Here is a 23,524-nt window from a genome sequence, read left to right on the forward strand (position 1 = left end):
AACCACTCTTGAAAGATTTGCATCTCAAAAAGATATGGCATATGAATTCTTAAATTAGACCAATAATGACATACACCCACAAAGAAAAGCATTCTCTCTTCTCCTCCCTTTCTTTTCTGCTTTCTTGTCATAGAGTGTGACTAAGGAGAAACTGAAAGACTCCATGAGCGACAGAGCTGACTCCAGTCAGTCCTCCCTGATGGAGTGATCAAAGGCCAACTGTAGTGGACAAAACAGGGCTTTACCCTTTGAAGTATATTTCATCCTGTTGAGATCAGCACAAATACAAGGGATTAAACTGATGTCCCATGGCTGCCATCCAAGCTATGAAACTGGAACTCAGTACCACCTGCAAGTTTTTTTGCTTGAATCCTTAAAGTAATGATCCTCTCTATCTCCATCCCTTAAAATCCAATTCTGTCAGCTTTTCAGTGTTCAGAAATGAACTAGTTAAGATAGCACTGAGGAAAAAAAGAACAAAATAAACCTATTTTATTGTGTAAGTAAGTGGATTTGAGATGAAATTACTAAAAGGTAAGAATAGATGGACCCCCAGACAGAGTTCTCTTTTTACAGTTGCACTTGAGGATTGTACTTCAAATATGGTTACACTGAATCCTTCCCCCCCTCCACATTGACTGCCTCTTAATATTAGAATCTAATCTGCCACAAAATTGCATGAAATAAAACAGTGAGAAATATACTTGAGAATGACTGTTGTTTACAAAGAAGGTAATTTATAGTATACAATTACTGATAAGGTAGAACAAGAGTTCAAAAACTGGACTGCATTACAAAGCACTTCTTCAAACATCAATTTTGGATTATTGCTGTAAGGTACTAACTGGTCTGTTCTAGACTAATTTACAGACATTCATAAAACAGTGAAAAATTCATGCTTTAGAAACCTGGGACATTTCATGCCTTTGTGCTAGCAGAACATGAAAATGGAAGTGATTGGCATTTTTCCATGTAGGTTAGTAGCATTTAGAGTTTTTATTCTGGAGTACTAACAGATGCTTCCTATTTTTTCTCTTTTTTTTCAGGTGATTTTTCATCTTCAGGTTTAGTCCATGGAGTGCTGTGAAACTTCTGTAAAGGTAAAAACATGGTGTATAGAATACATATATACATAAACAGAAATAAAAAAGTGTGTTAAGATTCCATGGCAATGGAATTGTCCCTAGAAATGGGTCCTGATCTCTATTAAAGAAAGCATAATTAACAACCTTCACAGTGCAAAACCATACAAGTCTGATGCTACATACAGCTTCATATCAATGCATATTATATATATATATATATATATATAAACAACATATATATGTATGTATTTAATTTTTAATTATTTTGGAAATCTCTCCTTACTCCTGCTTCCAGGGCTATACACATCACACTGTCAAATTAAGTAATTTGATTGTAATTCATTTGACTACCAGCTTTCCAAATATTTAATAGTTTGCAAATTGTTACCAGCCAGAAAACATTTTGAACAAATCGGTTACAATCAGACACAGTCAAAGTCTGAATTAAGTAGTCTTCTCTTTTGAGACAGAACCTGGTGAAGAATGTGTAAGTATACTTTAAGTACCTGAATTTCACAAGACCTTTTAGTAAAACCCCAAAAATTACTCTGGAAGAGAATACCTGAAAGCTTGTCTCTGTTTCTGCTGCTTTCAAACGAGATGTTGAATTATTATGATTCCCCAAACATGTCTTGGCAACCTGTCAATAGAAATGTCAGCGATAACTACTTCCTATTTTTTTCCAAAAATATTCAGTTTTCAAAAAAAAAAAAAAAACAACCAAAAAAACCAAAATACTTAAAAAACACAATTTGGGTCTTTTAAGCCTACTTGATGAAATGGAACAAAGTTTTCATATCTAAGCTTATCCCAGACTCCCATCATCCCTGTAAAAGTCTTCAACAATATAGTCTTGTGACAGCAAGTTTAACAACTTGATACTTATCCAGCTTTTTTTCTTCATGTTTAAATCTCATCACCAATAGTGAAGTTTACTTCTACAAGTGGTCCTAGGGAACAGAAAATTAATTACAAGTGTCTTTTATGGGTGAGGAAATAGTAACAAACAGTAGAAAATCAGCATTACAGTTAGAACTTCTCTATTACTATTCTCTTGGCTATACACTAGATCTCTTAGGTATAATAATCCCTGAATAGGAATATAAAGTCACTGAATGGAGAAGTCAGATGATTCTCAAGGCAGAAAATCTTGCTGCATTACTTGCTGTCATTTTATTCAAGAAATAATGTTGTATTCTTTGCCAATATGCTTTTTAATAGCTGGGAAAGCAGAGTTGCACAGCATAAATAAAAGTAATTACAAAGTGGATTTTTGAACTAAGGAGATCTTCAGATATGAAACCAGAGATTTACTCAACACTGAAAATTCTACTGTACTTAAATCCAAGTCCCTTCAGGAGTAGGATTAAGGATGCCATAAGAAAAGGAGTTGAAAGATTAAATACAGTCAAATATTCATAATACTTGGTCATTACTCTAAAATGAGTTCACATTGGAATTTCTCTACTTGTTTTGCTATTAAAAGTGACACATTTAAATGGAGGGAAAATGACAAGGTTTTTTTTAAGTTTAAAGTCATCAAGACTCTTTCCAAGGTAACAGTGGGAGGGGTTTAGTCATGTTTAAGCTACTGAAGGCAGCCTCTGAGATGATGCAGATGGATTTGATGTGGGGAACTCTTTTTCATACTTTCCCACTCTAGACAGTAGAAGCAAAAATTGGATTAATGTAGAGAATAATCAACACAGTATTGATTAAAACAAAGTCTATTGATAAAGCACCTACTCCTTTTATGACAGAAAATCAAACAAAACATCAAACAAACGTGGTTTATGTCCTAGATAAAGACTAAAAAGTCAGATGACAGAGTAGAAATTTTTAGTAGTCTTGTAATACTTCAAAACCTTATACATGCGATCCTGTCAAAACTTCCATTTAAATTATTTACTCTTAATCTAGATTTTGAAAAAAAAAAATTCAAGCTGAATTATCTTCAGAAAAAATGAAGATTTAGGTGACTTCTAGGTGTGTGGCTTGAGGACAAAAGATACTATAGGTCCAACAATCAATAGTATTGCAAAATGTGTAATGAAGAGGATAGAAATAATGCTAATTAAATATGATCATTTACATATCCAGAATTTTCTCTAACTGTACCTACTAGAACATGAAATCAGGTGACCTATTTCACCAACATAATTTATAGGACATAGGAAGCAAAAACTATTAATTGCATTAATAAAGCTAGAAGTCAGCTTCTTAAGACATGCAAAGGAAAAAAAAAAAAACAGGTCTGCTTTAGAGAAAATAAAAGTGAACAATAAAACAATGCTGTATGAGTGAGTAGTCTTGCATACTCTTTTCATAGGCCAGATAACAAAGGCTATCTTGATAGGAAAAGAGCAATAAAGACTTATGTCTGTATTATTTCACATTTGTTCACTCAGAGATCTTCTCCTTTTAGTAGCACACCATATGGATCACTGTTGGAGAAAGATAGGGACTTTTTCTTAAGGATGTCTTTATGATGTTAAAGCATAACATATTCATTATTGACTCCTTGTCACTGTGAAACATTGTATATCATTACCAACTAAATTACAGCTTGAACAACAACAGTTCAATAGCCAGGACTGTAACCAGCTCCTGTGGACGAGGTGCAAACACACACAGGGGACTGGGTTTAACAGAACACAAACTGAATCCCATACACCTATGACCTCAGGCATATCTATATAAATACATACACATACATACACCCCCATGTGTGTATTGATGTGTTTTTATATGTCTGTATCTAGATGCATATATAAACACATAAATATGCAAACACACATAACACATACATCTTTGTGTCCCTCAGCTAAAGATCAGTGGCAGAATATAAACTCAATGGACTAGAATACCTTTCACAACCTTAGGTGACAGACAAAGAAAGCAAAATATTAAACTTCTGTTACTGTTGTTAGTTCCCTCTATGCTAAACAGTGGATTGTTTTGTATGTTTGTCTGTGTGACTCTTTCTGTCTGTCAGATTCCCTCCCATGAGAGGTACACTCATTACAAAAGGACAGCATGAGAGCTTGACAGGGCAGAAACTATCAAAAAGCAAAAACTATTTGCTGTGTTGCTTTCCTCAGCTTAGCATGCAGCCCAATTAACAGATTATCTGTGTGTGAAATTATGGTTATAAAATCTGCATATTGATTGGTCATGTATACAAAATTTGGGAAGTTATGGTATTCAATTGTCCTAGTAAATAACACTGCAAAGCTGGAGAGCTTCACAGCTGGATGTATAAATGACAAAGGTGGATAAACTAAGGGTGCATCTTTGTTAAAAAAATGTTAACAAGCCAGTCAGAACTCAGCATGTCCATTGGCTATTAAATCATGCAGCTTTATCTGTGAACAGCTGAACAATGTAAATATAAGTATTTTCTACTGCATCAACTCAGCAAATCAGAACTGGCTTTATGGTCAAAAAAATCATAACAATTTAAGGTCAAATAATCAATTCACAAGTGAACAGGAAATCAAGTTCAAATAAGTGGTATTGTAACAGTTTTTGCAGTTTGAAAATAGTTCTGCTGCTCCTAAAGAGCATCATACAGATTTAGTTGACCAGACATTGGAGTTTCAGTGTTCCTGCCCATCACTCCTCCTTTTGGCTTCACAGAGCACAAAAAGCAGATATGGAAATTGTTTGTAAAGCACGATGGGGGAGAAAGTACTGAGTTAATTCTGAAGAAAATAAACCAGATACAGGAGAAAAGAATGGTGTGGTTAGGTCAACTGACAAACTAGTAATATTAGTTGTCAGGTTAGGTTCACAGTTTACTCAAAGACATGTTTTATCAGATTTGCTCATGAATTTGCTACAGGTCTGTACTGGGAGCTGCTTTAATCACTGTTTAGAAGAAAGATACAGAACAAGAAGTATGTGAAATGTGCATATACCTTCTCAGAAGACACCTCTGCAGTTTTTCTGACACTTTTCCTGTTTTAGATCAGTGTGCTAAGGGGATGGTTAAACTCAGATAAAAAACTTCTTATGACCTTCCTCTTCCTAGTCTTCATTTACAGAAGCAAATTTACTTTAAGGATTTTATTACGTTTGAAATTTTGTTATAAATTTTTTTTTTTCTCTTCGTACGCCCTTTGGAAAACAATTGGAGAGTGCAATTTGATCAAAGCTCTGAAACTGAAACTGATTTAAGAAAATAAAGCAAAATGCTGTAGTTGCTTAGAAATGTATACAATTTTGGCTCCAATACTGAATATCCTTTGTTGTTGAATGATTAATGAACATATAGTGTTTTTTTTACTGCAGGAAATTAAGGCAGTAAATAAAAGCACTACCACTTCTATTTATCAGAGAAGATTCTATAAGGACAAAGCAAAAAAATCTAATATGACAACAGAGAACAAAGAATAATTTTATAAATTCATTGATGTTTTAGCAATACCAAGTAGGTGGTTTAAAATGATATGTTATATGCATAAGAATTATCAGACATGAAAGGCAATTAAGTAAATTATGGTGTAAAAGCCAAAATCCCAAAAGCTTTTGGGAAGACAGAAAAAGGAAGGGATACAGGGGAAAAAGCTCTTCAGAGCTCTGGTTCTGCACAGAGGCTTTCAGGAGTCAGACATAGGAAAGCATCTCTGGATAAGGCTAAGAAAAAGTAGTACTGACAAGATGCCTCCAATAAAGTACAAATAATCAAAAGAATGGAAACTTCTACAACAATACTGAAGGTAATTTTTTTGGGGGGGGGGATTTGATGAATTTCAGATCCTGTATCACAGGATATTCTACCTACTTCTGGCTATTACTGGTCCTATGCCAAATTTCATTACAGGTAAATATCAGCAGTGTCTCATTTCCAAATTTTCTGCTCTGTATCCCATTTGTCAATAAATTTTCATTTTTTGTATTTCAGTATTTGTTCTAATGTAAACAACACTTATTACTCTGAACAAGCATAAACCCTATAAATACAACATTGCAGAAAGATCACAAATTGAAGGTAGAGATGCTTAGCTATACAGACTTAACAATACCAGTTGGAACCAGCAGCTAACCATTTTCCTTTATTTTTTGCCTCAGTATCTATAAGATTGCATGTTCTTCTCTAGTTAGTCTTCACTACCTTAATTCTTTCTAAACAGAAATCACATTTTATTTATCAGAGACACAATAAAAGGATCTTTGTAAAGTTCTGAGAAAGGATTACTGAAATATTTGGTTTCTAAGCAACACAGTTTTTAGTGCATCTTCACTAATTTTTCTTTAAAATGCTGCATTACAACCTTAACCATCCCACCTTAATCTTCCTTCATTTGACTGTAAGAAGCTGTAAAAACTTCAGAAAAAATTACACACAGTCAAATAATGAAAAAAAAACCAATTAAAACTCTTCCTAAGTGTTGCATTTTCTCCAAGTGATAGTGTTCACAGGTACAAATGGCAGCTTTGAATTACCGAAGAATTATGATCCTTCGGGTATAAATTCCTTCCAGTTCTTTCAGAACTTAAAGTGGTATTTCTAATGCCAATATATGAAGGCTAATTGTGGAAAGAAGATTTTTATTTCAGTTCTCAAAGCTAATAATTTGAATTCTTCCTTGTGTCTTTCTTTCTCTCTATGTTAATGTGAGATGATGATGATGATGATGAAGAAGAAAAGGTTGCTAGACCAATGTCATCACCTGCACTATTTTTATGGCCATTTTAGCCTATGTTAAGATGGACAGTGTGTCCATCTTCTGATGGACTAAACAGTTGCTGACTGACTAAACAGTTAAAAATACGAGCTGTTAGAAGGACAAAAAACAACCAGCTAAATAACTAAACCACCATCTCAGTAACTAAAACCTTGATTTTATGGAAAGGTGAATCTTTCAGGTGTCTTTCATTGCAGTACTTGATGCAGAAATTAAATACTGGTTTGACTTTTGAAATACACTACCAGTTATTTTCTTTTCCTTTCTCTTTTAATGTATCCACTTCAGTATAAAAGAGCTGTTTAAAATTTCCGATAAAAGTATTTAGCCTAAATTGTTTCAGTCTCTGCTGAAAGTATTCTACCATTTCATCAAGCCTTACACAACTTTTCCAAGCAATAACTAACCTCTAGTCATAATCTAAATGGAGTTCACTCCAACTTCACAGTTTTACAAGTTTTTCTTCCCCTTCTTCAAATTTTACTAACAACTGAAGTTTCCTTTACCTTTACGTATTAAGAAATGTGCAACAGCAAAGTATGCACTCTTATGGATTTTTGTAATTTCTCCTTGTTCTGTAGAGGATATGGTAGAAGGGAGGTAACTTGTAACTCAACAAACTTGTAACACTTTTGCAATAAATGGATGCTATATAATCTTTTAAAAATTTATTGTATACTGAGTTATCTAAGATCTTTTTTCCAGAATTTTCTTCACACTGTCATGATCACTAACAGCAAGCTACTCATTTACCTCTGTCAGATTTTGTTTTATCTCAAGATATAACAATATTTTCAATATATATTGAATATTTGATATATATATATATTTCACCTGCAAATTAGAGTAGCACTATACTTTTTGAACAATTGAGCAGAAAATCCTCAACAGTCAGAGCAGACTCTCACAACAAAATCTGTCTCGCTCATTTTCTCTGTTTTTTTTTCCTGTTCTATTTGTATCTTTATCATTTCAGCCACAATACATGTATTTGAGATTTCTGTTAAGAGCTCATACCACGCTGTTTTACTGAGTGTATTGTCTCAGTAAAAGCACCAGATTTAGCTTTCTGTCAGACCTGTCCTAAGAAAAACACAGTTTACAGTTTATCTAGGCTGGCAGTGAACAATATCCCATCATTTCATCTATTATGCTGTCATGTCTTACATCTCCCCAAAGGCTTTGCTTTGTTAAACAAAGCAGCTGTGAAGGCTCTGCCTAATTATTAGAAGTAAATCAATCAGTAATAAATATAATGATATGTAAACAAGGGTTTTTCATCTCACTATAATGTAGGCAACACTTCAACCAGTAACAAATGCATTTTTGAAATGGTTAAACATCAAATGACACCACTTTCCACCACTGCTCTTCCTGCAACAGCTTTACCAGTTCTATTAGTCAGTTTTTAAAAAAAAAATCCTTGATAATATATATGCACAGATTGACAGCAAAGAGCAAAGAGCTCCTCAGCACTTTAATACAGAACATAGCAGGCTTATAAAATATGTCTACCATCTTGAACAGGAAAAGTCTCATTGACAGTCGCCTACAGCATTCATGTTTTCATACAGCTTAGATTAGGCCTTGTTTTTCAGGTGAGTTAATCTTACATCTTGAGAATCACACTCCTGGGTGCTTTCATTTTCTTCCTTTTTCAAGGCCACATGAAAATTCTCTTTCTCTGCTGAGACATTTTGCCAGACCTGAAAAATAAAAATATTAAAAAAAAATTTAAAAACATTTATATAATTGAGATAAAATATCAAGTAAGTCACATGTGGAAATTCAGGATAACAATGAAAAACCGAGAGGTCATACACTGCAAACTGTTAACTACTTCATATACTGCATTTTCAGCAAATTTGATACAGTTCTTGTTACAGCACTCCCTTGTAAATGATTACTTCCATATACATTATCAAGATATTCTATCTAAATGCCGAAGGAGGAAAAAAAAGCATTTTCAGAACACATATTCCTGTGACTCTTGTGGATTCTGGGAAAGACTGAGGCTGTGAGTTGACGTGTTTGTGAACTGCTTTAGTTCCTTTAGCCGTCCACAGCCTCTCTGCTGGCACCTCCCAAGCTGCAAGCTGGCAAAACATTTTCCTTTTCACGCCTTTCTCTCCTTACACACAAAACAGGCTGCTGCACGGGGAAGGCAATCAAATAGCATTTTATAAGCAGTGAACTTCTTTCCACTGAATTGCTGCTTGTTTTAAGCATTATTTTCTGTATTTCCTGAAACTTTTAAGATTCAAAAGGACAAAAAAAGGAGAACATGCACTGAAACTATCCTGAAAGCATCAAATTGTCTGCAAGACAAATTGAAACTCTTCAGGGGGGTGGTGACAGGAATAACTTGTCTGTAAAGGGAAGTTAAAACTTCAGACACCAGTTTTGAAACCTTTCTCATGCAACTTATACTGCATTGAATTGCTAAGTAATATAAACGATGATCCGAAATTATGAACAGGACAAACCAAACTAAGCAGGTCACTATTTACAATTTAACTTGAACCATGAAAAATAGTTCAGTTCATGGTTGAAATAAAATACTTCAGATAGTTCAATCTCTGATTAACAGCTCTCCGATGAGGATTTGTTAGTTTTATAGAGCAACTGACTACGGGAGGAAGTAATGTGGAGATACACAAATTTAAAAGATCAATATAAATAATTGTTTTGTTTAATAAATGCCAATTAATACCTGTATTGAGTGAGCAATCTGTTTGGACTGAAAGAAATTACAGTTCTTCAAATCTAAATTTCTTCCCATTGAATAAAAGAAGTGTATGTTCAATAAATTATAAAACCTGTGTTCACTTGATTTCTTGACTACCTGACATAGTGAAATCCCATGAGATGCCAGCAAAACCAGACAGCTTTAAGCCCTACTGACTGAGGAGAATAAATGCCTATGTATAGTACTTCTTATGTATAGTATAGTATGTACAATACTTCTTATTTCAGAGTTTGATTCTTGCTTAAGATTGTACCTTAGCAAATGATACACAATTTCTCAGTGTGTTGTACTCATTTCTACAGAATAAGGGGAAGTTTGAGATTTTAGGTGAATTAAAATACTGATTCCAAGTGTCACATTTTCAGGTGTTTAAAGCATTTCCTATTTCTAAGAAATTGGAAAATGGGAAAATTTCCAATTGTCTACTGTTTAATCTTCAAAAAAATTGAAGTCCATTAATACATACTAGAACTCTTCTTTTCTCTCTCCCGAAACAAAAGACAAGATTTTGTGGGGTTTTCCAATTTCTATAGTATTGCCTTAGCCAGTAAGATCAGATTCTGTAACCAACTATTAAAATCACTTACCAGAGCTGCACTGCTCAGACACCAGCCAAACCTGGGAGCAGTGAATGCTTCATTCCCCCCATTTTCTAATTAATGGACATTGCATCCCTTGATCTAGCACACAACCATCATCTCCAATTACTTACAACTACACCTTCTGCCTAATTTTTCCACCACTTCTGAAGTCTTAAAGAGGCACCCTTCAACCTTCACTGTAGGGAGAGGAATTTACTTTTCTATAACTATTAAGACACTTGGCATCTTCAGTTGTGTGTGGGAGTTTGATGTTATAATACTTAAGAAAATGAAACCACCAAATAAACACCTTCATTCAACAACACTCTTCATTTTCTAGAGCTATCATAAAGGAAAAAGCAATTAACCATGGGACAGTGAACACTGTATAATATTACTTACACTCAGAGCAGTAATAATACACACCAGCACTTTATAGGCAATTACAGTCTTCCCAAATGAATGAAACAGCTGTTCAAGTTACAGAGACATGAACATCTGTATTGCCAGGAAGACAAAGTCAAAGATGCTCAACCCTGGATGAGGTACAGAACCTAGGAAGACCAGCTTGGTGAAGCTGGAACCCTTCTGAATCATGACCTGAATTCCATAAATGGGGTCACTTGGAGAAGTGCTTGTCCTTTTGAGGCTTTGACTTTTCTTCCACAATTCTGCTTTAAAGGGGGCTTTTTTATTGATTGAAGTATGGAAATTTTTATTGATTTAAGTATGGAAATTTTACTGATTTAAAATTTACTGATGGAAATCGAAGAGGAAACTTTTTTTAAAAAACCCTCTACTTGCCTCTTTAAGTCCCTTCTAAACAGTTGCACTTATAAAAAATTACCTAACAATATAATAACATGACAACAGTTCCACCAACAGAGACACGGACTATTGTCTTTCAATAGATACGAGAAAGAAGGACTTAAAAACAATTAATAAATTACCTTGAAATATGCAATGATTAAATATTTAATAGTAATTAATTCTATTACTGCACTGCTTCAAACATTCAATCTGAGAACCATCCAAATAACTTTCAAGGATTTGAACCAAAATATACTTGATGTTAGAAGTTTTTTGTGGTAAATGAATGTCTGCTTTTCCATATGAGAGCACATTCCTTCAGACTAAATGATGTTTAATTTACTATTTTTTATTTTGCATTTTATCTATTGTTGTTTTAGCATAAAATAATAAATGTAGAAAAGGGGGAGATTAACCATTTTGGATGAGATTCCAGGTGTAAGGTAGTAAGTAGCTTTTTAAATTGCTCAGGGCTAAATTGAACTTAAACGGCTTGGAATTAATCACTAGTTCATTCCTCAATTCTTATGCCTTATGATTTAATGCAATACGTTTAATCAAGTTCCTAGAAAACTCCTAATAATGGCCAAAATGCCCCATGAATATTTTCTTTATGAATATTTTCCAAACAACATCTTTGGTCAAATCAAAGAAAAGGATCTTAACTGTTTTAACATAAAAAGAATTTTAACTTTCTCTAATGTTTCCCACTTGGCTGCCTATACACATATCAAGGCAAACGATGTAAGATTAATAATACATATTTTATAAAGCATACATGCATTAATAATTTTCAAATAAATCTTCAATATATCCTTGGGTAGCAAAATTCCCTCGGGAGTACTTTCAAAATTACACTCTATTTTGGAAACCACTTTAAATTATCCATTAGCTCCTCTGCACATTTTCTGTGTTCATTTACACAGAACATCCATAGAAAAAATTGCTAATATTAAAGAGAATGGGGTTACTAATGTGCAACTACAAAGACACACAAAGACACATAAATTCTGCCTTACTGTCATTGCTCACATGCACATATTTTTTTAACAGAACATGGAACAAACACATCACCTACGAAAGTCAAAAGATAAATATATTACTACTTTTCTCCTAAATGCAACTTCAACTAAAATTAGAAATAGTGTACATTTTACCAATTATCTCTGCTGTCACCAGGCCAAAAAAAAAAAAAAAAGAGAAATATTTTAAAAAATCACTTGACGTGAGTAGGTGATAAAAGATCTGTCTAAAATAGTAACATCTGAAAAGTAATTAAGAGGTCTTCTCTGTTTCTGATAGAGTAAAAACTTGTCCAGAAATCTGCTGAGCATCACAGCAAGCTTGAGGCTGCTCTAGTCTGGGGTCCTGGCTTTAGACTGAAGCAAAATTAGGTAAACTGGATGGATGCTGTAAATGCTAATCCACATCTCCATGTGAGACCAATCACCATACCTAACAATCTGGATTGTGATGTTATTTAAAATATTTCTTAAGAAATTTGAATTTTGTATATACATACACCTTTTCTACCACTGTCAAGCAGTAATCCACAGTATTTTGAGACATAATATGTAATAGATTTCGGGAGACTTTATTGAAACAGCTGAGAGGTAAAGAGTTAATTAAAAAAGGATATTTGGAGTGAGACTATGGAGTAATTTTAATTTACAGGCAAACAGATCTGCAGTTAACAACCACAAAATGTGCAGCAATGAACAATTAACAGTTTCCTCTTTAACCCATTAGCACATTGCTAATTTCAGAGTTGAACCCTGAGGTAATGGGCCATTCCAGCTACTTACACTCTGCAACAAAGAGGAGCGATGTCAAATAGTTAATCAACTGAAGATAGAGATTGTGCCACTAAAACTTGAAGGAAAAGGATCTTTTGTGTGGTATGTGTGTGTGTGTGTGCTGGGAAGGGGTGTTACACACTGAAAAAGAGATACCAGGTACTTTTTTCCATTTCCCTTGACTGTATTCAGATAACTGAAAAAAAAAAAAAGAAGGAAGAGTACTCTGTATTTCAGTCAAATATCAAAAACCTAATTCTAATCTCTATCTGTATTCTCATGTCCCTATGTAACATGAAGGAGACCCCAAATTCTCCAAAGGCTCTGACCCTGGACCAATCTTAAACAGAGACATGCTGTCTAGCTGGCCCTTATCCTTCAGTACTCCTCTCATGACAGAGGCATGAACACTTCCAACCTGAAGAAAAGGACAATAAGAGCAAGGTAAACAATTCTACAGCCACATTAACTAGGAACAATATGCTCCTGAGATCCCAGAGAGCTGCTCAGCTTGCAAACCTACAAAAGGAAAGTCTGCCATCCTGCAGAACATGGATCCAGGGAGCTTAATCTAAATGAGCACTATCATACCCATCTGCTGCTAATCATAAATACAGTGCTTTTTTTTCCCAGAGGTAACAATTTTTGGGAATCATGGTCTTTCCTGCAAAACAGTTATTAATAAACTGACAATCATAATTTTAAGAGTAGCAATGTGATATTCAGTTTAATAATTACATCCTGCTTTCTGAAATTGTATTTTAATTACATATAGAAAGATTAGTAATTTTTGGCTTCAGCCTGTGCACTAACAGTAAATACCAACAACTGCTATATACAAACTGCAAATTGGCTATGAGTTAGCAATTCCTATTTTTATTTCAGTTTTGTAATGAAAAGAGGACATTGAAGTGTCCTTCAGTCGTTCCTCTGTATAACTTCCTTTTCACTGAAATTACAGATTTCTTCTAGCTCTATCTATTCAATCAGTTGAATTCAGGAGCAAAATGCAACACGGGAAATGAAAATTACTAGGACAGTTGTTAATCAACATGAATCTTAACTGTATTACAATATTTGAATTTCCTGACTCAAACCAGTTTTTATCTTTTTTTTTTCCTCATGTTTTCCCTGAAACTGTCCTTCGCATCTTGCAAAACTGGAACATTCCCTATTCCCTACTGTCAAGTTCATCAATCCATTTTGGCAATTTTGATTTGGGTGTCCCAGATGATTTTATGTTTTTTTAATGATTTTTTTTTCTCTGAGAGAAACCGTGATATGCAAACCCCATATAACTGTTCAGTGCTGTATTACCACAAACTCACTTTCAGTGCCTGACAGGTAAATGATCCTACGAATTAGTACCCTCATTTATTTTAAATGCAAATCCATCTGCATTGTAGATTTGTCCTGCAGACACTATCAATCCATTTACCAAGTGACAGAATTTTGTTATTCAGTAAAATGTAGCTGCTTCCCAAATTAAAAAAAAAACCTATTTATTGACATCGGAAACAGTCTTAGAATTATCCTCAAAATTTGTCATAATCTTCCAACGAATTTGAAATCCTCCTTAGTTTCAGCTTGATGCTCTTACAAGACACACTTTCAAAGATGTTAAAAAAAACCCCACCCAAGAGTGAAATCATACCTTGGTGCTTGTGCCTTGGGATGGGGCTTGGGAGCCCTTTGCATTGGAGGAAGGCAGCTTCTCAGCTGGTTTGGAGGACATCAGACTCGCTGCGGGAGGCTGACTGCGCAGAACGGAGCACAGGCAAAGCTGCACAGTCTCCTTCAGAGCTTTCAGCTGGGACTCCTGGGGAAATAAGAAACCATCACTTCTCTGTGATGTGCTGTGATCAACACAAGGGCTTACATTCTCCATCTGTATTCAACCAAACACCTATGAGTATCTGCTGCTTTTTCTTATTGATGGAAGGAATTAAGACTGTCTAAAGCAGTATTTTTATGTGATTAGGTTACAGTACATTAGACACCAAACTGCCTAGGAAGTCACTGCACTCTCTCCCCATCCCTTCAAGCAGTTTTATCCACATTGATTATTGCAAATAGTACTTAAATATATTTTTTCTGACAAGAAAAATACTATTTACAAAATATCATACCGTGTCCAGCCTTTTATGTATAATATCTATGTAGAAGTCATAAGTATTGCAAGACACAGACTTTGCATGGAGTTTTGTCTATAACATTCCAAATAATTGGTATTTTTCTACATTATACATAGATTATAATCTAGTTAAGATGGCTTCCCTCATGGGCATATTATACTTTTGCACTATATAGTAAAAAAACCATAGGTCTTTTTAACAGTTAAAAATATATTTGTCCAGACCCACTACTGTCCATTAAGCCAAAATAAAACTTCTAAGTGGTGAAGTGCTTGCGACTCTTGTTAGAACATTTGTGCTTTACTCCCAGAAAGATAGACAGATATATTGATGGAAACAGAAGTCTGTAATTGAAATAAGCTGAGAAGGCAAGAACAAGGAGATAACTACAGCAGTGAGGAAATCATATTTTAAATCTTCATTTCATCAAAGCAAGACATGTATCAAATGTTAGCCATTGAGGTCAAATCTTACACTCACTCCAGGGGGAGTCAGCAGCATTTGGCATTAAAAAAACATTTAATTTCTAGTTTTCTTCTTTTTATTAAAAATACACCTGTAAACACAGAATGCGTTCACATTTCAATCATCAAAGATTGTTTTAAAGGTATGAAAATCAAGGGATACCATGGCAAAAGCTGGTGGAAAACATATGCATATATGGTGGAAAATGTGTATATAACATTACACATTACATATAATGTATGTGAAATATTGCATATAAAATAAAAATATTTCATAGTCATATTAATCCTAAGCAATGCCATACAGCATGTTTTAGTTTTTCTTAGCAAATATTTTTGAGAAAATTACAAATATTTTGTTTTAACTCAGATAAACTTCCCCTGAACTGAAAACAGGGAATTTATCTCTTAACTGGAAAAAACTGAGCATTTCTTAAAAAAACAAACAAAGCCAGTTAGCAGAAGTGTATTTCGACAGGAGGACAAAAGACAACCATAGAAAGACTATTAATGCAGAGCACAATAGGGAAAATTAAAGATATGGGAGGTGGAACATGTTATGATCTGCCCTTGAAGGTAAGTCATTAACTTAGGTTCTTGTTAATAGATCCCTTGGGGCAGATTAGAGTGAAAGCCACAGAATTACCTGTGTTTTATATATATGTATATGTTTTATTGTAGAGTAATTTGGTTGCAGATGAAAGCAAATATGTAACTGTTTTGGTTATTACCTACGGTACCAAATCAATATAAAAGCATAAAAAAATCACTTAAGAAAATGAGGAAGAAGTTCAGGGAAGGGAAGGGGGAAAAAGGGAAAAAGGGAAAAAGGGAAAAAGGAAGAGGGAGGAACCATAAAAGTAAAAAGATATCACCATCCCTGGATCCAGTTATGAGACTTAGTCGTTGCAATTTTGATGTCCATCGGAAAAAGTACTTCTTTTCAATATAACATCTCTTGAATTCTACCTTTTCAAGTTAGTGACTGCACAGACAGCATAAATCACCATTTGTTATGGTTAAATGGGCAGAGGTAGCAGACTGGCTAATTTTGCATGATGATATGGACTCAGTCAATCTAGTCTGATATAACCCTAGTGCTTCCTGCAGATGGCACCAATCTGAAATTACTCTCCTCTCATCCAGAAATTTCTCTGGATAATTTCTCATCTCTTAATCCTGCTATCCAGTGCTTATTCTTCCTTGGCAGCAGCCATTCCAATTTTGCCTTTCAAAAAAGGTAAAAGAAGAACAAGTAAATTTGTTTCCATCCTGTGAATAGCATAATTCAGTATTGACTTTGCTGATAGGAGATCTATAAATGAACACCAGGAAAGCACAGGTGAAGGAAACACTATTGGAACCAGGGACGTAATTTGACAAAGTTCGCTATAACCTTGCCTAGATGTGATTGTGACCAAAATAGGCTGCTTACCAGCCAAAATGCTGCCCACATGTGATGCATTCTTCATATGTCCCTGATCTATTTCAGTCCTATCACATGGCTAGATCCACAGAATCATCAAGACTGGAAGAGACCTTTAAGACCATCTGGCAACACAGCACCATTTTAATCACCCCTAAACCCAAGTGCCACATCCAGATGCCTCTTCAACACTTCTAGAGGTGGTACCTCCACCACCTCCCTTGGCAGCTTATTCCAATGCTTAACCACTTCTGCAGTGAAAATAAAATTTCTGATGTCTAATCTGTATCTCCCCTGGTACAACTTAAAGTAATTTCCTCTCATCCTTCCACTTGAGACATGGCAGAAAAAGCCAACCCCTGCCTCATGATCGTTTCCTTTTAGACAGCTGAAGAGAACAATGAGTGTGAGCCTCCTCTTCTTCAGACCAAACAAGGCCAATTCCCCCAGATGCCCCCAGAAGACCTTCACCAGCGTCATTGCCCTTCTCTGAACTCACTCCAGCACTAAAATGCCATTTTTAAAGTGAGTGGCCCAAAACGGAACAACATGTGAGGTGTGGCCTTACCAGTTCTGAGTACAGGGGGACAATCACTTTCCTAGTCCTACTGGCCACACTACTCTTGGTATCTGGGGCCTGATAGTTCAAAATTTGTAAACATTCTAAGGGTTCATGGTGGGAAATAGAAAACTGCTCTAGTGTAAATAAACTTATGACTGACACTAAGCCTACAGTCAGCACAAACTGTAGTTCAACAAATACCTAAATCTACTAAAATCAGTGCAAAAATTTTTGAGCTGTTTTTTTTTCTAATTTGACCATCCTCTCCTCAAATAACTTTGCAGATGTACTTAACTTCATGTATCATAATTAGTTCCACTGATTTCAGTAGCATCTCTCTCAGGTACAATTCATATGTAACTTAGTATTCATCTAAGTAACTGCAAGGCTTACATTTGTTTTTGTCAAATTACACCAAAACACCCACAGCCAATATAGGTAAACATGCTTACATTACATGACACTTCTTACTTGGTCAAGGGCTGCGTTTTCCAATTTGTCTTTTGCAACAGATAGTTTTTGCTCCAGATCTGTTAGCTGTTGTGCCTGTGGGGATCAAGAAAAAAAGCTGATGCAATCTCCAATGCATTTTTTCATGTGAGAGAGGAAAGAACAGAAATTTTGCAAGTAATATATATGGGCTGGGTCAGATTTGCTTTTCCTGAGGAAAAAAAACCATTATGGCCAAATGTGCTCCACTGATGTGAATGCAAGCTTATAATAATTCAATGTCAATAGCAAAATTATTTCCATACTATAAAATATTTAAGATTATGCCATAATATCCTTCTGGAAAATTCAAGGTATTCAAATGTCTTTTAATAATTTTGTTCCTTTGTCTGACTTCCGAGTGCAATTTGAAAATTATTTTGTAGTTTTAGGCATTGTGATGCCAACATTAAGCTAATTGGGCATAAACAGACAAATTAGAAAACACCCAAACATTCTTGCATGCAGACACCTTATGAAATTATACTACCTACTACTATACAAGGAGGTAACTCCAGATTTTTTTCCTCCATGTCTTTTCCTGGAAATAGAGAAGGAAAATGCACAAGACTAGCTAACTCATAGCAGGAAAGCAATTTGGGAGACTTGTGTTGGAAGTCAGGATCAGGCTAGTAGCCTGCGCCCTGAGTGGAAGGACTTCTGGCTCTGTATAATGTATATGTCATTCATGGAGCACAGGAGTTCAGCAGAAGCTTTTTAAGTGAGTGGCCCAAAACAAAAAGCATCAGAAGATGCTTTTAAATGTTCAGTAAATAAGGACAAGTATTTTCTCTCTCTTTCCCAAGGATATGTATGAACCCAGCCTGTTCACTTGAAGGAAATACATTCTCTGCAAGACTCTTCTGCTTCAGGAAAGCAGATTCCTGAAGTTGTCAGCCTTGTCATTAATAACACATTACTATGCAACCAAAAGGAATAAGGATTCTTTTGCTGTTGTACCTGCAAAAAAACCCAGCCTAGCCATTGTTTTCCCTGTTTGAAAAGGGAGCCATAGAGAAGGACACTGGACTAGCCACTTATCTTTTCTCTCTGAAATTCTGATTAGGTAAATATACATTTTGTATATGCAAAATAATAGGATAAAATTCTCAATTTTCAGATAAAGAGCACCACATTTTTATTTCAACCCAATGTTTGCAAGTGCATTTTCCCTCAACACCATTCCATGCCCTCAGGCTTCTGGAGTTCAATTTTTATTAATAATTTCTTGGTTTTCACATTATAATACAAATCAAATTTTAACTTGGGTCAATTCTTTAAGGATAACCTGCTAAATAAAGAGCCAGCAAGCAAAAAAAAAAAGCACAGAAATCACACTGTTGTTTCAATGGCCCACTCTATTATTCTGTATTTCTCTGTATTTACGTATTCACAGCACTATAGATACAATAGAGAAACAGCAGAGAGAGTTAAACGCTTCCAGAAGACAATCTGGAACTCATAGTGACATGAATGACTTGTAAGTAATTCTAGGTCTAGTAACTTGGAAGATGACTACTTCATGTCCATCCTTTGTGCTGGGAATATATAAAGGGACTACTCCACTAACAGTCATCAGTCAGATGACCCACATCTCTCTCCTCTTCCTTTTAACAGGGATTAGCTTCTCCCTGTGTTAACAAGGACTAGACGCCCTTCAGCAATGTCTTTATGTTTTGTCCTGTCCTCCTCTATTTTAAACATTTTTATTCTTTTTTAAAATGTGCTAGCTAGTGCAGACTATTGATTTGGATTGTTTTAGCAGCAGATGTTTCTTTTTTCTTAAATCTTCAGACCTAAGGAACACTACATTGCTCAAGCTTATCATGAACACAGAGATTTACTTTAAATGTTAACAATAGTTGACTTTGCCATGGAGGAGTGCTAATTAAAGGAAAAACAAGAAGCAGCTGTAAAACATGATATCATTCAGTTAAAAAGATGACTTTACAGAAGGTATGGAATAGGGCAACAGGTTTTATTCATCAGCTGTAACCTAGAATTTTGCTTTTTGCAAGCACAAAAATGTATTCTATTGCTGAAAATGCATTATGGTATTAAGTCTGTCTTGATGTTTTGAGTTCTTTTCAGAACAAACTTCTTCCTGAGAACTGCAATAATAAAGGCAGCTACCATATTCCTACTTCGCTACGATGCTGTATAAATGCTAATATACTTTAGCTAACTATAGTGAAATAAAACTTACCTTAAAAATCAAATCCTTTTTCCCATAACGAAGCTCTTTCAGCTGGGCTTGGATCTTTTTTGACTGAAAATGAGGATAATCAAATCAGGTTTTGGGTTTTTTTAATTTTAAATATTAAAAAAAAATTATGTGAATTCTGAGAACAGCAGAACCTAGATCAGATTTATAATGTAGAATGTCCCCCTCCAAATAATTGTCGATTGCTTTTCCAGCTTCACAAGTCAAACCAACCAAAAGTACTGAGGAAAATGCAAAATAGCACACACACAACTAAAGCACATACCTGAGTTAGGACTGTAAAGAACAGCAGCTGGGCTTACACATTTTGGACATGAGCTGTTATTAATACTTGCCATGAAGCATAACTGAAGGCATCAACTTCAAAGTAAACAATCTTATTCTTAGAAGCAAAAAGGCTCCATAGGCTTATAAAAGTCTTTGTAAAGATCAGGGTGTTGCAGGTGTAACTACTTTGGAGCTGCCTTCTCAGTTTGTAACCATGCCCTTGAAAGTACAGGCATAGTTATGCTTATTTATATCAGTTTAAGCTGACATTTACTTTATATATTGCTAAATATATCCTTAAAATAATTCTAAGTAGTAGTCTATATATTATTTTATTAATTGAAACAAAAGAAATAGAAATTGATTTTTTGTACTAAACTCAACTATTCAAGGAACATTATTTCACCATTTATCCAAGAATCATCTCAAAGTAATAATTTGTTTTTAATAAAATACACAATCCCAACTGATACACAATACATTTTCTTGTATTAATTAATGCCAAGTGCTTTGAAGTCCTTGGAATGGATCAGAAGTCTGTTTCACATCTACTGAAAGAGCATTCCATAAACATAATATATTACAAAAGGAGTATATCTTAAGTTGGAATTTTTAAAAAATGTTATTTCTTACCAATTGATGCAGTCAAATTCAGTGACAGACTTTTGGGAAGGCTGAATAAATCTAAGGAATCTAAATGGTTACAGAATACCATAACCAAAATAGTTATGGTATTCTGTAAAATCTGAAACTAATAGCAAAGATCAGTCCAGCAAAATTCTTTGAAACAATTTTGCTTTTGAAAGACTTAAGAAAAACATTTCTAATCCTATTATTTCCTATCTTTGAGAATTTACCAGAAACTTGACTTTCTAAGTACTGATCTCAAAAGGCAGAGACTCTAATGAAGAAAATGCTTTCAATCATCATTAGGAAAGTTTTAGTACAGAGGAAATTTTTTATGCTTTGGTTTCTTTCTGGCAAGGTGCAATAACCTTAAGAGCAATTATAGATGCAAAAAACCCAGACTAAAGTAATGTAAATAAATCAAATTCACATGTAATAACTTTTTTTAAAATTAAAAGAGAAATAAAGGGAATGCTTATATGAGTGCAGGTACTTCTACATTGAGGAATTTGCCAAAAACAGTATCTTTTTTCCCCTGAAATAAGGAAGGATTCTGGAAATCACTAATAATAGATTGTTCCTGTCTCAACTTCAAAACAAGCCTTTGGCAATTCCTGGCTTAGTGTAGACAAGGAGTTCATGGAAATTAAATCAGTTTTATATATGTTCTAGATGCATATATCTATACAATTATATCATAGGCACGCCTAGATGATTTTATCAGTCTAAAACTAGAGTTTGCAACTTGCTTTCTAATACATTTGAACTGCTTCTTGTGAAGTCACAAAAATAAGTTGGGATAACAGCACTTCAGGAACACTCACCATATAAGCATAATATATATATTTTGTACTCATATATATTCTTGTGTATATATACCTCAGTACAAAATATTTTGATACAAATTTTTTGGGTACATTAGATTTAGAACAGAGAGGAATCTTCCTTACCTCTTCTGCATGCATACCACAGAGCTTGTTTCCTGACAAGAGCTTGTTTTTGAGGCTTTTGTTCTGAGAGTGGGACAAAAAAAGCCAAAATAATTTATTAGCAAGTGTTACGAAGTATCAAGAGACCCTTTAACTATTTGATCAATACTGGCTTTATTTTTAATATGGATAACATCTTCAGTTCACCAACAACTATATAAATAAACAAGAGAGATTAATCAAGGCACAGTATCCTCTTACAGAATTCTTAAATGCATTTGCATTACAATTTGCTTCAGCAGGAACAGGACTGCCCATAGAGACCTTCCCAGAACACTGGCAACTGAAAGCAACTTAGATTTAATACGCTGAGGTGCAGCATATTAGGGCAGGGGAAAAAAAACCTCTAATCCTTGCGTGGTATCAACTCCATAGCTCAGTATCATTTTCTGTAAGTCATTTTAACATCTGAGTAAAAGGGCCAAGGTCTCATCACTTGACCTTGATGATCAAAATCAAGGGGTGTTTCTGCTAAATTTTATAATTTAAAACTGCAAATAATAAAACCAGTACAAAGTTAGTTACCTGAAAGCATTCTGCCAACTTAATATGGTTTTTCATGTAGGAGTTTTAAATGTTTTTCTTCTCTTTTCACGGAAAATAACAAACCCAGACAAAATTAATTCTTCACAGTAATTATTTCTCCATTCCTCACTCGTATTATCCCATAAGTGACAGTCAAAGGTGAAGATTTCTCTGCAGTGTGAACATCTTTTAAAACCGGTCAAAACAGTAAGTATTCAATAAGGAGATCTACAACTGCTGAACATAACACCCTTAACATGAAAAAAAAAAAAAAAGAATACAAAACCCAACTATTCCTGCATTCATGAACTGTAAATATACAAAGAGAAACAGAACCCACCACATTTCAGGAATGTATGTTTCTTACTGAACAGAAATAGCTTTCCTGTACATTGTGCACAAGAACAAGCTGTCATTAGAGCAAAAAACATAATTCCATCCAGTTCAAATATGGGTCTGCATCCCACTGAAACACTGGAAACTTTAATTCCAGAATTGGAAGCTTTGAGTTTCTCTTGAAAAAAAAAAAAAAAAAAAAAAAAATCCCCTTTTTTATAAGCAAATGCAAAGAAACTAAAATTTTATTTGAAAACTCATTTTCATGATTCCCAGATAAGGAGGAGATCTGACACAATTTCCCATTTCACTGCATAAACAATAAATTTTTTCCCAGCTGTTTGACATGGATGCCCATAGTTCTCTGATTCAGAATTCAGAAAGGAATTAGGATGTTATTTTGAATGAGATAATCCAACAATCCAGACTGTATCTTTGAAAACGTGATTTGCAAAGAGCTGGATGTTGTTCTAGTAAGTGTCACAGCCAATTACCTATTTTAGTTCCCTGTTTGAAAATTTATGTTGAAACAGCCTATTGTACTAACCACCATAGAAATACTGCATTAGACAACTGGCTCTGAAAAAAATGGAACTGTACAGCAGATACAAGATGAACCAAGGTAAACAAAATGAAAATCAAAGACAAGAAGCACACCTGACTCATATATTGCTCACCAGGGGTACATGCTGTACTTGTGAACACAAAGTGAATGTGTTTTACACACATCCTAATGGTTTCACATGAAGATCGGCATCACCTTTTGGGA

The 23,524-nt window shown here is 34.6% G+C and overlaps 1 protein-coding gene across 5 annotated transcripts in view; it reads right to left on the minus strand.

The window, feature by feature from the left end:
* Nucleotides 1–462: 462 nt before the first annotated feature.
* Nucleotides 463–23,524, minus strand: part of LUZP2 (leucine zipper protein 2) — a 117,490-nt gene continuing 94,428 nt past the window's right edge. For 2 of the 5 annotated variants that reach the window (XM_072929386.1, XM_030273310.4), the window contains 7 exons: nucleotides 21,856–21,918; nucleotides 19,994–20,056; nucleotides 17,770–17,844; nucleotides 14,366–14,530; nucleotides 8,389–8,481; nucleotides 1,648–1,725; nucleotides 463–1,092 (listed from right to left, as the gene is read on the minus strand). In XM_072929386.1, coding sequence (XP_072785487.1) covers nucleotides 1,024–1,092; nucleotides 1,648–1,725; nucleotides 8,389–8,481; nucleotides 14,366–14,530; nucleotides 17,770–17,844; nucleotides 19,994–20,056; nucleotides 21,856–21,918 — 606 coding nt within the window. In that variant the 3' untranslated portion in view covers nucleotides 463–1,023. Of the gene's footprint in view, nucleotides 1,093–1,647; nucleotides 1,726–1,788; nucleotides 2,036–8,388; nucleotides 8,482–14,365; nucleotides 14,531–17,750; nucleotides 17,845–19,993; nucleotides 20,057–21,855; nucleotides 21,919–23,524 lie in introns of those variants that run through there. The other 3 variants (XM_030273311.4, XM_072929385.1, XM_072929387.1) reach the window with 3 other exon arrangements.

Source organism: Taeniopygia guttata, chromosome 5 (genome assembly GCF_048771995.1).
Source record: "Taeniopygia guttata chromosome 5, bTaeGut7.mat, whole genome shotgun sequence".
Lineage (NCBI taxonomy): Eukaryota > Metazoa > Chordata > Aves > Passeriformes > Estrildidae > Taeniopygia > Taeniopygia guttata.